At 50.9% G+C, this 13,932-nt stretch overlaps 5 protein-coding genes across 5 annotated transcripts; 1 reads left to right on the forward strand and 4 right to left on the reverse strand.

The window, feature by feature from the left end:
* Positions 1-155: 155 nt before the first annotated feature.
* On the reverse strand, positions 156-2,041 carry J4E86_003424 (uncharacterized protein; the record flags this gene model as incomplete). Its single annotated transcript, XM_051443979.1, has 2 exons — positions 156-1,927; positions 1,981-2,041. 2 exons carry the CDS (start codon positions 2,039-2,041, stop codon positions 156-158), a joined length of 1,833 nt encoding a protein of 610 aa, XP_051305474.1.
* Positions 2,042-2,946: 905 nt separating this feature from the next.
* On the reverse strand, positions 2,947-4,411 carry J4E86_003425 (uncharacterized protein; the record flags this gene model as incomplete). Its single annotated transcript, XM_051443980.1, has 3 exons — positions 2,947-3,145; positions 3,204-3,412; positions 3,530-4,411. 3 exons carry the CDS (start codon positions 4,409-4,411, stop codon positions 2,947-2,949), a joined length of 1,290 nt encoding a protein of 429 aa, XP_051305475.1.
* A 1,341-nt stretch (positions 4,412-5,752) lies between these two features.
* Positions 5,753-7,985, forward strand: J4E86_003426 (uncharacterized protein; the record flags this gene model as incomplete). The annotated part of the gene is made up of 5 exons (XM_051443981.1): positions 5,753-6,040; positions 6,253-6,483; positions 6,545-7,420; positions 7,485-7,796; positions 7,878-7,985. The coding sequence occupies 5 exons, from the start codon at positions 5,753-5,755 to the stop codon at positions 7,983-7,985; spliced, it is 1,815 nt and encodes a 604-aa protein (XP_051305476.1).
* A 621-nt stretch (positions 7,986-8,606) lies between these two features.
* On the reverse strand, positions 8,607-9,581 carry J4E86_003427 (uncharacterized protein; the record flags this gene model as incomplete). The annotated part of the gene is made up of 1 exon (XM_051443982.1): positions 8,607-9,581. The coding sequence occupies one exon, from the start codon at positions 9,579-9,581 to the stop codon at positions 8,607-8,609; it is 975 nt and encodes a 324-aa protein (XP_051305477.1).
* Positions 9,582-12,644: 3,063 nt separating this feature from the next.
* On the reverse strand, positions 12,645-13,453 carry J4E86_003428 (uncharacterized protein; the record flags this gene model as incomplete). The annotated part of the gene is made up of 4 exons (XM_051443983.1): positions 12,645-12,664; positions 12,716-13,035; positions 13,094-13,212; positions 13,262-13,453. 4 exons carry the CDS (start codon positions 13,451-13,453, stop codon positions 12,645-12,647), a joined length of 651 nt encoding a protein of 216 aa, XP_051305478.1.
* Positions 13,454-13,932: the final 479 nt, after the last annotated feature.

Consider the following 13,932-nt stretch of genomic DNA (forward strand, 5'->3'; position numbering starts at 1 on the left):
CAAAGGATAGGTAGCCCAATGGGAAAACACGAGGCGGTTCAGCACGAGCCTCCTTCTCACACTCAAATCATCGACCATACTGGATTGAACTTCATCGGATGCAAGGAACTTGTAAGTTGATCAACGCTTATTTACATGCTACAGTCCACCCCACCCTAAGGAGTACCCGCACTACCTCGAAGTTCACTAAGGATGATATCCGCAGCCTTCTCACCAATGACAAGCGCCGTGTTATTCGTGTTACCACCCACGTTCTCCGGAGGGATACTGAGATCCGCAATCTTCAACCCCTTGATGCCGTGTACGTTCAAGGAGGAATCAACAACACCATCCTGCTCTCTCGGCGCCATCTTGCACGTGCCAAGCGAGTGCCACGTTGTGTTGACGTTCTCACGAAGCCACTGCTCAATAGCAGCGTCGTCTTCCTTGCTGTAGACCAAGTCCTTGACGTCTTCTAGAGGGCCTTGTACGTTCTCTTGTAGTGCGACCGCAGAATCGGCAGCGAACTTTGGATGGCCCGCAGCCAATTCGCCACGGTAGAACTGCGTACGTCGCAAGATCTCGCGTTGCTTCTTGTACGCCCAGATTTGCTTCTTGAGATCAATGTCGTCTTTGTCGTTGAAGAAGCCCACATCGAAGTCTAGTGGGTCATCGTGCTTCGGGCCGGTGATGTGCATGTGTCCGCGCGAGTAGGGGTACGCGGTGTAGTTACCTGCTGTGACGTACTGACCCGCAGGTATGCTTGCTGGGTCGCCCAAGAAGCAAGACACCAGACCACACAGCATCAACGGACGGTTTGGCGCATCCTTGAAGTCGCGGTTCCACGCTTCTTGGAACTCTGGTCCGAGAGAAGTGACTTCTTCTTCAGTAGGACGTAGCTTGGAGGATATGTCGATGCCGTTCCAGCCTAGCATGGGGTCTTTGTTCTTCATCATCTCGGCAACGTCAGCGCGTCCGCTCAGAATGCCATCGATCGTTTGGTCGGGCGCTAAGGCAGTCTTGTAGGGGTACAGAAGGAGGTGATGGTCTTGGTAGTCCTTTCCTACACCAGGTAACTCTTCTACGAGAGGTACACCAGCACGTTCAAGGACCTCCTTGGAGCCCAGGCCCGAACGTTCGAGGATGGGTGGTGTACCGCAAGCACCAGATGTGACGACGACCAACTTGCGAGCCTTCACAGCCTTCACAGGATGCATGCTCAGACCAATTTCAGCTTGAAACTCCGGGTTTGGTGTATATTCGACACCAGTGGCACGCTTGTTCTCGTCGAACAGTACGCGCACCACCTTCGATTCGACGAGAACATGAAGGTTGGAATACCGCTCATCCTCAAGCTTCGGGTGGAGGTATGTGTGTGCGGTATCTTGGCGTTTGCCCTCTGGTGACACGTAGCGTTGCCATCGCGCAATACCGTTGTTGTCGTCCAGGTTCTGCAAGTCTTCGATCTCAGGGTAGCCGACCTTCTCAGCTGCGCTTATGAAGTCGTCTTCAGCAGCCTTTGCGCGATAACCTCCGTCTGAGACATGGATTGGTCCGCTGTGGCCGTGGTGCTCTTTCGCTCCGGGTCCATGGTAGGTCTCTAGCTTCTTTAGGTGTGGCCACATCTCCTCAGCTGACCAGCCAGGTGTGTTCCAGCTATCGAAGTCCGATCTTTGTGCTCGTGTGTACATCATGAAATTGATTGAACTGCCTCCGCCCAAGGTACCACCGCAAGGTACAATGGGTTCACGATCGGCTAGCTGCTTCGACTTGTTTCCTTTGTAGAAGAGAGCGGTCTTGGTGGCAGGCAGTAGGTTCTGCAGGTAGAAAACGGGGTTGACAACGCTGGCGACATCTTTGTTGTTCGCGCCCCCTTCGATTACAAGAATAGAGAGGGAGGGGTCATCTTCAGCAAGTCGACCGGCTATGATACAACCCGCTGTACCGCCTACACAAAGATGTCAGTGGGGGATTCGATGAGGGTGAATATGATAGACATACCTCCAGCGATGATGACATCTACCTCATTAATGTCGTCTGCAAGCTTGTTGTATATACCCATGATGAAATTCTGTTATGATCTGGGCACTTTGAGAAGATGTTCGGATACCAGATGACAAGACAACTGTCAAGAGTCAGATTTGGGAGTCCAGCAATCCGTTTAAGTAAATGTTCAGTATTTCTTTGCCCCTCGCAAATAAAGTTCGGCCACTTACAGTCCATCGCAGACCATTTATCGGATGCCATAGGTTTTTTGTGAACTTGAGTACCGCACTACCCCATCTTCTGCTCTTTTCGGCTTGGCGCCGGTGATACTAGCGGACCCTTTCCGCGCATCTAGATGGCGACCCCAAGGCTTAGGGGACGCTACGAGCTATTAGCTCTCACAACAATTGAACGATCTCCCATGCCGTCCACTCAGGATAGCCTTGTGTTTGCGCTATCAGCCATGGTGGTGGTGAATAGCACATCAGGTGTTCTTTCCCCGCATTCGTGAGCCGTAACCTAACGGCGATCATATGCGCCTGTCCGAGAACCGCGGATAACAATTGTGAAAAGAAGGACGTAGAGAGGTACAATCTAGAACGTGTGTTCCACGCAGTTTTTCAATTTTGAGCTGGTGGTGGTGATGTTAGCAAACACTTCATTCGTAGAGCACAAAAGATAAGAGAGATTGTGAAAGAGTGTAATGAGGTATCTTGGAATTTCCGAAGGCCTACTTTCGGATACTTGAACCCTGCAGCCCACTAACACTGCGCATTCGGAACCATGGATCGATGCACGGTAACCGCAAGAGTCGATGGCATGTGCAGGCTAAGGCACTAGGACGTAAAGTCCCGGCTTGTTGGGGCGAAAGTTCATGAAAAAGGAAAGCTATCCTCGATCACATCCACATATGGCTGCCTTCTTCAGAAATACGAGATTATAACCGAGTTTTCGCCGTACGACGGTGCCAAGCATCGCATCTTAGAAGAGCCGATCAAGACCCATGTCAAGTATGTTTTGGAACTCGACGCGACGCTTGCCAGCGATACTACGCTTTTTGGGCTTGGCGTCCGCCGCGATGTAGTGCTCGATGATGTTGACGGTAGGGCCCAATGTATGGAAGGGTGCAAGATTGTCGAGCATGAGGTTAGCGCTCTCGTCGTCTTGAATGGAGTCGTGCCTTAGGAGCGCAACGTTAGTGATTGTTCGAAAGTAAATCGAACCTTGGGCTGACTTACCAATGAATGACGACCTCTCGCAAGTCTGGCGCCTTCAACAGGATCTCGAATACGAAATTGGAGCGCTGGCGAAGAAGGGCAGGGAAGATGGCCTCGATGGAGTCGGTAGTGTCGGCGCGGATCCAGGCTGAATCCCAAACGAAAGTTATATTAACCTTTCGAATGTTCTCCATAGGAGAAAAGGCAGCGTCGGTGATCTGGCTGAAAGCCTGAACATTGGTGTACGAAGTCAGCAAATGTCACACGTTAATTCACACAGGAAAATGACTTGCCTCTTCGAAGAAAGACGTGTGGGCGAAGCTACCAGTGGCGTCGATACGTAGAACAGCTACATCGTAGAACCAGTTCTTTGCCTCGTTGTTCAGCTGGCGGGAGGCCAGCAGGAGCTGGACCGGCGGAGGACAGTGAGTGATGCGCATGAAGTTCGGTATGTGGCGCCACTTGTTATGGGGTCGGAATACGGGTGCTGGGGGAGGAGGAGGCTGAGCCGCAACGACTGTAGCAGCAGCGTTGCCGCCGTCATCAGCCAGATCTTCGTCGCTATCGCTATCGCCTTCGGCCTCTTCGTCATTGTGTAGCTGCGCGCCCTCAGTCTCTTCGCCGTTGTCGCCCTCATCCTCGCTGTCGCCCTCACCGGCATGTCCTTGTCCAGGTTCTTCCTCTGCCATCCCATCTTCGGAGTGGTGGTCGGGGTCAACTTGAGCCGTAGCTTGGGCTGGAACGTGGACGCTAGCAGTTGCCGACTGGGTATCGTGCGCGCCGGCGACAGCTTCTTCTACCTCATCGTCCTCATCTTCGCCGTCCAAGTCAGACTCAGACTCATCTTCAGCTTCATCCTCACCATTGCCATCTTCCTGCTCTGCTCCTTCGTCCTCATTTCCATCTTCGTCTTCGTCTTCGTCCTCGTTTTCGCTGTCCTCTGCAGCATCCTCGTTCTCTTCTTGATCCTCCTCCTCACTGTTGTAGTCGCTTACAGCACTCTCGTCATCGTGATCATCGTAGTCGTTGGCGTATACGACGCGCGGGGTGGGACCGTTGGGGTTGTGAATGGCGTCCTGGGCAATGAGTTCCTTGACCTCTTTCTTCTCGAACCAGTAGCGGAGCAGCTTCTTAGGCTTGACGTCGCGCGCGGCCACATGATCGAAAATGGAGTGTCGCACCTCGAGCGGGAGGTCCATGAAGGCGGGTGCAGCCTTGTCGTTGGTCATGGCGGGCAGTTGGTCGCGCGTGAGTTTTGTAGAATGAGCTGCGCAGGGAGATGCAAGGTAGAGAGGCTTGCGAGCGGGATTGGCAGCAAACTAGAGAGAGAATACGGGCGAGACCAGGGTTCAAGTAAAGTTGGTGCCGCAGTTGCCTGCAGTGGGCTGCGCCGGGCTTGCAGGCGGTTGTGTAGCCAGAAACGCTTCAACGTGGAGCAGGGCCAGAAGTGAAGGAGCGGACGAGAGCCACTGAGGGGCACGCCCAAGCGTCGAGAGGTCCATCATGACCAACAGGGCGCTCAGGTCTGGATGCGTCGTTTCGCAGTCGCTGGTAGCTATGGAGTCGCAGTTGACCCACCGTCGCGCCTTCCCCACGGAGCTGGACGCGCTACGTCAGCCCCTTGCCTGATTGGCTGCAGCCATCTCGCGACTCCCGACTAGCTTCTACTTCATTAGACTTGATGAACGTCATCCTTTCCATCGCGTGCCACGAGACCTCAGCACTGCCGAAACCTCTACATGGCAGCGCAAGTCCCCAGCCACCAGGCTGCACGTCGTGTATCTCATGTGAGATCCTTCCCAGCACAGGATATGGATACGGAACATCACGCACGAGAATTCTGTGCAAGGCTTCGAACCATGAGTCTAATACATGGACATACTCACACGCTCGTAGTGCATCGATTCATCCCTTGAATCATGCTATACGTAGTCCCCAGGCTGCCCGTACGCTCCTTCCGAGTTGCTGACACCACGCTCATCACGAAAGAGCACTTCCGCCGAGCCCTACTACCCTACATGGACAGCACATCGGCTGTAAAGGATGCTGCCACACTCGAACGACAATAATTCTCCTTCAGCACTTGTATATGCTGGTCCAACTATTGTTGCAGCATGCCCATCCCGCGGACGATGTTTGGGTACCTGGTCTATCGATGCATGTAGAGGAGGCTGCAAGATCAAGGCACTGGCCGCTCCTCCAACGAGGGGATGCGAGACTTCCCTGACTAGCACGTTTCGGAGTAGGCCTTGCTGTCTTTGGAGCAGGACCGTCGTCAGGTTCAACATGTTCCTCCTTCTTCCACTTACAACAACGTAAACATCAACACATCATGGAGCAGCAGCACCTCACTGCTGTTGCCCGCCTACAAGCTACGTGCATGCCCATTCTAGAGTATATAATCCCGTCCTCGGGTCTTCATCCTCCATTTCTCTCTCACATCCCAACTCAGCCCAGCAACTCTACCAACAACTCTTCTACCCAGCTCATCCATCCATCATCCATACCTGAGCCCACCCATCAACGCATTCCGCAGGCAGAGCTTGGTTACTCCAACCACGACCTACGCCATGCGTCTCACCACCAGTGTCATCGCTGGCTTCATCGCCTTCGGTGCCGCGACGCCTGCCGGCCTGGCAGTCAAGCCAAGTTCCATTGAGGACCCTGTCGATGCTGTCCCAGCCCAACACACTCCCGTCGTGGACGGAAATTGGCACATTGGCTGCGACAAGAACAACTACTGCTCCTACTACCAGGGAGGCGACTTGGCTGTTGGCAACACCAACTCAGTGTCCCCTCGTACCATTGCTCTGTCGGAAGCTTCGTGCAAGCAGTGCTCAACTGAGGACCCTTGCGACGTAAGTCTTCCTTATGTCCTCTTCTTTCAGAATAGGATGATCTTTGCTGACGTTCTGTCTGGTAGTATTGCACGTCTTACAGTTTCTATTGTCGGGACTGCGACCATTACCAATGTTTCGACGCATTTTTGGATTGGCATAACTGCTTCGACATCCAACCCGAGCTTGCCGACGTCATCCGTAATCACACAGTCACAGCCAACATCCTCGAGACCACCATCAGCACCTCTGTTGTAACTGTGACCGCCACACCTACTTCTGAGGCGTCGATTTCCGACATCACCACAACCATCACGCTTGCTCGTACAGCCGTACCCCCGACGCACACTGGCCTGGCCCCTCGCGATGAGCTAGCCTCCAACGATGGCGACAACCAGTCACCTACTCGTCGCACTGCCTTCAAGCAGTCGGAATGCTTCCCTTGCAATGACCAAACTTGCCCAGTACGTTGATTCGTCTCAGGTTTCTTGCCTGTACTCAGCTTGCTAACTTATCTTCTCTCAGGAATGCCACGCCGACTGCGCGGAGTGCGACAAGTACCTTTGCAACAACTTGGCCACTCACATGACGGTGTGCATGAGCGTCCGTTCCAAATGGCAGCCCCCGGGCTTCAACGTCTCTGCTTCCGGACCGAGCGAGACCACAACTACCACTGAGACAGTGGTCATCTCAACTGTCGTTGACCCCACGTCCTCGCCAGTCGTCACGGTCACCGTGTCCGCCCCTGTTACCAGTACCACTACTGTCGTCGTAGCTCCTCAGAGCTCCCCATGCACTACGACAACTACTTCGATACCTATAGTAACCAGCACTGTGACGGTTGTTACTCAGCGTCCACAGACCAGCACCGTGACGGTTATTTCTCAACGTCCACAGACAAGCACTGTGACTGTCGTTGCTCAGCGTCCACAGATCACCACTGTCGTCGTGACAGCTCCTCGGGTTCAGACTACCACTGTCGTCATGACAGCTCCTCGGGTTCAGACTACCACTGTCGTCGTGGCAGCCCCTCAGATTCAGATTAATACCGTCACTGTGGAGAAGCCGGCTTCCACTGTAATCTACCAGCAACCAGGCACCACATCCATCGTTACTGTACAGAACCCAGCTTCTACTGTCGTCTACCAGCAACCAGGCACAACTTCCACTGTCACCTATCACTACCAGGATCCAGCGTCCACCATCATGCTCCAGCCACCAACTGTTACTGCTTCGCGCTCACCACACGTGCTCGAGATTCCCGTCACTGTGATCACGACCGCGACCCACACCGTAGCCAGATCAGTTCGTGCCAACCAAACCCCTGCGCCTATGTCTCCCCGCGATAGCATTATCGCCAAGCCAATGTGCGACTCTTGCGACGGTAACGCGGAGTGCGATGTAAGTTGAAGCACCAGTCCGTCGCGTGCTTATAGAACTTCTGACTGACTTCCGCTACAAACAGGGGTGCGATTTCGCTTGCGACGAAGACCAAGGCTGTGAGCACTTCCTGTGCAAAGACCCTCTCAGCGAAGCGGAGGTCTGCATAAGCTTCCTAGAGGACGCCGAGGCGTCCAAAGCATACGACACGTCCATGGCTTCCGGCGATTTCCTTGGCTCCGCCGCGATGCTTCTGGTGCTCGCCGGCGATGACGCCCCTACTTCCAACACAACGACCACCCATTTGCAGCCGGCGATCTCCAACGGAACCCGGCCAGACTTCTCCTTTGCCGATGAAGATTGTTATCTGTGCGAGTTTGGTGATGAGTCTTGCAACGTAAGTCACTGCCTTGCCCACCCACCCCCTGCAATGTTGCATCATCTTCATTGGTATAGTTCGTCGACTAACTCCTCCCAGATGTGCGACTGGCAGTTCACCTGCGGCATCAAGAAGAAGTGCTTCCACAACGGCGCGCGCGAGGTTGTCGAGTTGTGCTTCGAGAAAGGCGAGAAGTGCCGTCCTTGAACCGATTCCGCCGGGCATTTCTCTTCGTGCCGACTGAAGCGAGCCATCCTGCGATGCCACGAACCGATGAGGTAGCTGGATTGTCGCTTTTGGCTCTGCTGTCTTTTTGCACGCTTCATTGGTCGCGTCGCTCCGTTTCACGCTAGTGTGAGCTTGCGCTGGCTTCTGCCATGTTCTTTCTCCTGTTGTTTCTCTTCCCCTTTGTTGCTCCGCGTTAGTAGTCTGTAGCTTCTTCTGAATACATTACATCCTCTTAGTTTCTGAGATACTTGCTTCCTTGTTGATGTATGCTCACCGATCGCATGTTCTCACTACTTGCTTCGCAACTTGCCGATGGAGTCCGCGATGGTCAGTTGTTCTCAAAGAGGCCGCTCGCTCGACCCATGATTGCTTCAGTGACATTGTCTTGCATTGGAAGCGTGCATGCAATTGACCGATACACTTACAATCGGCACCGGGTGACATAAGACCTGGCAGAATGACTGTCGTGAAAGCCCCCAGGACGCATATAAATCGGACATACGATACAGGTGTACATTCTTTGTTCTCACTTTCTGTAACGCATACCCTTTTCCTAAGTCGAAACTTCATCTAGTCAAGGGGATTGCAGAGCCATTTCACTCAACCCCAGACCAAGTCAATTCTCTCGCCCTTGACTTTCGAATTGAACCACTCGTAGATCTCGACATCATTCTGTACGACACTTGCGCCATCAAGAACCCCACTTCTACCTAGCCTCTCCGTCGCGAATTGTAACTCCATGGTTGCCAAGTTTCTGGCGATGCACGCTCTGCTCCCTGCGCCGAATGCGAACCAATATTTCGACATAGCTTCTGTTGGGCTCAGCCATCTTTCAGGCCGGAAGCTTCTTGGTGAGGGAAAGATGTCCGGGTTGAAGTGCAGCTCATACGCTGAGCAACCGACAATGGCACCAGCTGGGAAGTATGTGTTTTTGAAAGTCCAACCTCCTGCAGGGACCGTATGAGGTAAGCGCGTAGGATTTGCCATGCTAATTCGGAGGCCTTCTTTGACAATAGCGTTGAGATAGGGTAGCGCTTGAACGTCCTGTGCATCCGGGCCAAGGGCAACGTTACCCTTGATCTCTTCCTTTAGTCTCTCGTACATATCTGGGTACAACGCTAGATTGCGCATGATCGTTGCCAAGTTCATCCCCGTAGAGTCTGTTCCTGCGAAGATGAGATCTTTGCACTGTGCCCTAACTTCGGAGTCGCTGAGTCCCGCAGCGAGTAGACGCCCGGGGTATGTTGTTGACTTCTCGGAGGTATTTGCTACCAGTGTGCCGATGAACTTGTCAACAAGCATCATGCTATCTTCAGTCTCTGGATCGGGCAACCATTTGGCAACGGCCCATTCCAACCACGTGAAAGCGAAATTTGGGAGGTAGAAGAAGCGGCCGACAGCGACAAATGCGTCCACGAATGCGCTCACACTGAGTACTGGACCGCGTTCGCTGACCCCATCGTAATTCTCCCGGAACAGGTGCGTAGAGACTGCGTCCACAGCCAGGCTTCGCGTCAAGTTGAGCACGTTGACAGGCCGCTTTGTCATGGCTTCGTCCCTCAATCGCTCCACCATGCGATCGACGCATCCCCAAATCGCTCTCTCATTTTCCCTCAATGCCTTTGTTGAGAACAGCGGGACCACAGCTTTCGCTCTTGGGCTCCTGTAGTCCGTATCGATAGTCGAGAAAATAGTCTTGTGGCCATCAATGTCGAAATTTGCGTAGCACGCCGCTTTCGGAAAGCCTCCTTTCGATACGTAGATTGCGGGTATAGCATCCGCGTCGCTTATATCGACTTCATTCGGTGAGACTCGGACATACGGGCCGTATTGTTCGTGGAGTTTGTGGATAGTACTTGCTTCGTCTCCGATGTAGGCGTGGTAGTGAAGGAAGATGCTGCTGAGCTTAGGTAAGATGGGTCCAGGGATGTGGGAGAGAGGGTGAAAGCAGATGCGATATACTGAACGGATCAATACAAGCAGGAAAGGCGTGAAGAACAAGGTTGTTATGGGATGAGCCGCTATCGCGCCAACAACGAGGCTTTGAAGAGCCATCGGAATCTTAAACAGCTGAACGGCTACATTGAAGTTCTGGCAGTCGTCGTGTCTTTTATGTGAGTCGTGGTTGGTTGAGTCACCGTAGCGTTAGTGGGGTGCTATCAACGGCGATCATGGAGATAAGGCTCCATCCACTCCCACTTTGATCTCTCCTTGACATAGCAGAATCTAGGACGCATTATACATTATTGCTCTTGATAAATACATGTAGTCTAATTTCACCTCATAATTACTCATTTTCGTTCCCTTTGATGCTGCCGGCGTGATCAACTCGCGGAACCCGCTGACGGGAAGCACATCAAACAATGTCCCCTCTTCTTCTGACTAGCCATTTAACTCAAATCACTGGCCCTACCATCTTTGGTCGAAGGCGTCAATTCCACATCCGCAGTATAATTGGCCCTCTTACCCTTCTTCGACATCCTCCACTGATGCACGGCAATGCCACTCAGCAGAGCCATTCCCGCATGTAAAAGGCCTAGTACCCCTTGGAATCCCACCTCAGCATATCCAAGGCTATCCCAATACGACTTGTTGTAGGTGTTGCTCTCATCGTTGTAGATAATGAGCGTGTGTAGAAAGCAGATGGCCCCATAAAGACACACCATGACCAAAGATACAGTGAGAGTAAGGATGGGATGGAATAAATTTGGTGCAGAGGCTGAAGAGGGTATAGCCACGAGGCTGAAGAGGGTGTAAATGGTATCTGGGATCATTGCGAATCCTGTGCGGAAGAACCAATCGTTCCTAGATACACAGTTAGCATGCGCTTATTCGATCGGCCTGGCTCTTGAAATGATCAAAAGTGGGAAGAACATGTGCTGTGACTTACGCATAGCTTCGCCAGCGGGGGTCGTTGTCGCGATCATTAAATCCGTACTTGAAGGAAGCATTGTGGGAAATGATGATGATGATAAAGACAAAAAGCATAAATGCCTTTACGAGAAAGACATGGTGATGGAAGCGTTGAGGTCCTTGCCAAAGTGGACTTTTAGGACGAGTGAAAGATGCTAGGATGCCCATGTTTGGAGGTACTTTGGTAACGCGTAGGTGAAGCTGTGGAAGAATATCGGGAGTGCGATACATCAATATTAGTAAAATGAGATACGAGATTGAGTAGATGTGGTCCCACTATAAGTACTTCTACGTAGCAAGGCGCAAAAGAGAAAGTTGATCAACACACAGGTCGCCTTATCGTGGCGCGTAACTTCAACGCAGGTCCCGTATCGATGCACTTGACGTCTCAGCCTGATGATCACCCCGCAATTCCTCGACTATTTCGAAGATCGACCCAAGGGCAAAATAGCTGGGTTTAGTTGGTTGGTGTCGAACACAGCCTACCATGCCAAGTTCGGGCTGTGTTGCTAGTCAAGCATAGGTACCGTAAGCGAGGCGCGCCACTAGAGGAAGAAAGAATAGAGTGCGTCTTTGACTCAGACTGCGGTCTAGTCCTAGGTTCTTAGTTTTTAAGGTTATGCTTTAGTATATAGTATAATTACAATAGCTTTAATATTATTCGCTAGAGTGCTATCTAGTGCGTTACTATAGTACTATAGTTATTAGTAGAGCTAATAGTTTAGAGAGATACTATTAGTTACTAAAAGACACTAGTAACTCTTAAGAGGATATTTCTTAGTTATAATAAGTTAAAGTTTTTAAGTGTAATAGTATATAAAGCTACGTGCTGCTAATATTCTCCTCTCTCTTCTATATAATACTAAAAGCCTAATATAATTAAAATACCTCTAACTCTTACTAACCTATTACTTAAATAGTTAAAGATTATACTAGAGCCTTATATAGGCTTAAAAGCTAAAGTAGATAAATAAGATATCTAGAAAGTTAAATTCTCTATATTACTATCGCCTAGCAAGAAGAATAATAAATAGCTAGCTTACTAAGTATTGCTTTTATAGTATAAGAGCTTCTAAAGTATATAATAAAAGCTTTTATTAATTACTAGATACTAATAGTATACTTAAAGTTATTACGCTAGCTGCGCAAGCTATAGTAGATGCTAAGATTCTTATAATTAAAGTACTATAAGTAAGGCTTAAAGCGCAGCTCGCTATAACTAGCAAGGAAGAAGAATATCTTAGGCGTCTTCTAGTTTAGTAGAAGAAGATAACGTAGAATTTATTATTACTATATAAATAAAGAGTTAGCAAGTTATTATTAAAGATAGATTATATAGTATAAGTTAGATAGCGTAGCTAAAAGCAGCAAGGCGGCGACTATAGACTAGCCTCTAGCGAAATTAATAAGGTGCATTAAAATATCCTCAAAGACTTTGTGTCGCCACTAGAGGAAGATGTGTGAAACTAACTCGTGTACGCAGTACAAAAGAATTACGCAATCATCGAAGCTACTTTCGCGAGGTGAAACTGAAACGGGGGGTTATTCGTGATATTGAAAGCTCGACTGGAGCAACAGCCTACGGGCCGATATGCGGCATTTCATGCAACATTCTGGCCTGGAAAACCCCATATACGCCCACTCCAACACCACGGCATGGTGGTGACCGATCCAGCGATGATGTGCAACGTTGACGGCATCCAGCTTGCCTCAAAGATGAGAAGTCTAGTTCTCAAGATGAACACCTAAACATGCGTTAGCTCGGAGATCAAACTCGCGATTGCACAAATGCTTACTATCAACATTGTTGTTGTAGATCATGTTGGTGTTGTTGTTCTTGAGGTAGCAGTTCTGGTCAAACCAAGTAACGGCAACACATCCTGTTGTAACAGAACACACGTCCACACACTTGGTCATGGACTCGGTTGACTTGTAGGCAATGTCGCCACCATAGTAGTCCCAGTTGCACTGTGCAATGAACGGCTTCTGGTTCGCAGTGGTGTACCTGCACTTGTCATCGGTAGGGCAGTCGATGACGTCGGTGCATGTCGAGGAGCCAGGCGCGGGCTCTGCGATGGTCGGGCCCTTGAGCTGATTGCCGGTGGACACGTTGGTTCTGCAGGATGAGTTGGAAAGTTGTTGGCAATAGATGGACGTGTTAGAGACAAACTTACGCTGGCCGGGCAGTACCCTTGGGGTTGCCCAGAAGGTAGCAGAAGCTTCCCTTCATGTTGAATGCGACGCAATCCTTGTGTCGAGAGCAAGCATCTGCGCAGTCGACGAATACATCGGCCTTTAAAGGTGTGAATAGTATTCTAGTCTTCCTCGGGATTGCAACGTACCTGGGCAGAGTCGATGATGGGGCCGTTGTAGTCAGTCGCACAGGTGAGCTGGAATACAGCACCGTTGGTGGAGGTAGATACGCAACCGTTCCAGCGAGGGCATGTAGGTATAGCGGGGCAGTTTCGCATCTGGCGCGGAACCAGTGCAGAAAGTGCAGCCGTCGAAGCGATGAGTGTATAGTGCTGTGGCATGGTCAGTATACCTCATGGAATCGCGCATATAGCCCCGAGATGGCTGCTTGGATACAGATCTTGCATCGCAGCTTGTCCAGGAGTGTTGAAACTCTGATTTGAACGGAAAATATGCGGCATGGCTGCAGAACTGAACAATTGTGACTTACCATCTTGAGTGGTGGTGGTGAGGGTTGGAAGGAACGGATGAGTGAGTATGAGCCGGAAGAGAAAAGGGTTGGATGAAGAGATATGGGCTACGGAAAAGCCTCAGACCGTATCTGTCTTGTGGTTGAAGCTAACAGTGATGAGGGCTTCGTGACGAAGAGTGTGGGGTATTTGGAACTGATACCATGGTCCGGTGTCGCCTACAGCAAATGACAGGTCTTCGGATGTGGGCGATAACAACGACCAGACCCTGACATGTTCTTGTGATCGTAAAAGCTCATATTCTCCAATCAACGAACCTCGTGGACCTCCACCACATCTCAGGCACATGA

The sequence above is a fragment of the Alternaria arbusti genome, assembly GCF_024043155.1.
Source record: "Alternaria arbusti strain BMP 1465 chromosome Unknown scaffold_3, whole genome shotgun sequence".
Lineage (NCBI taxonomy): Eukaryota > Fungi > Ascomycota > Dothideomycetes > Pleosporales > Pleosporaceae > Alternaria > Alternaria arbusti.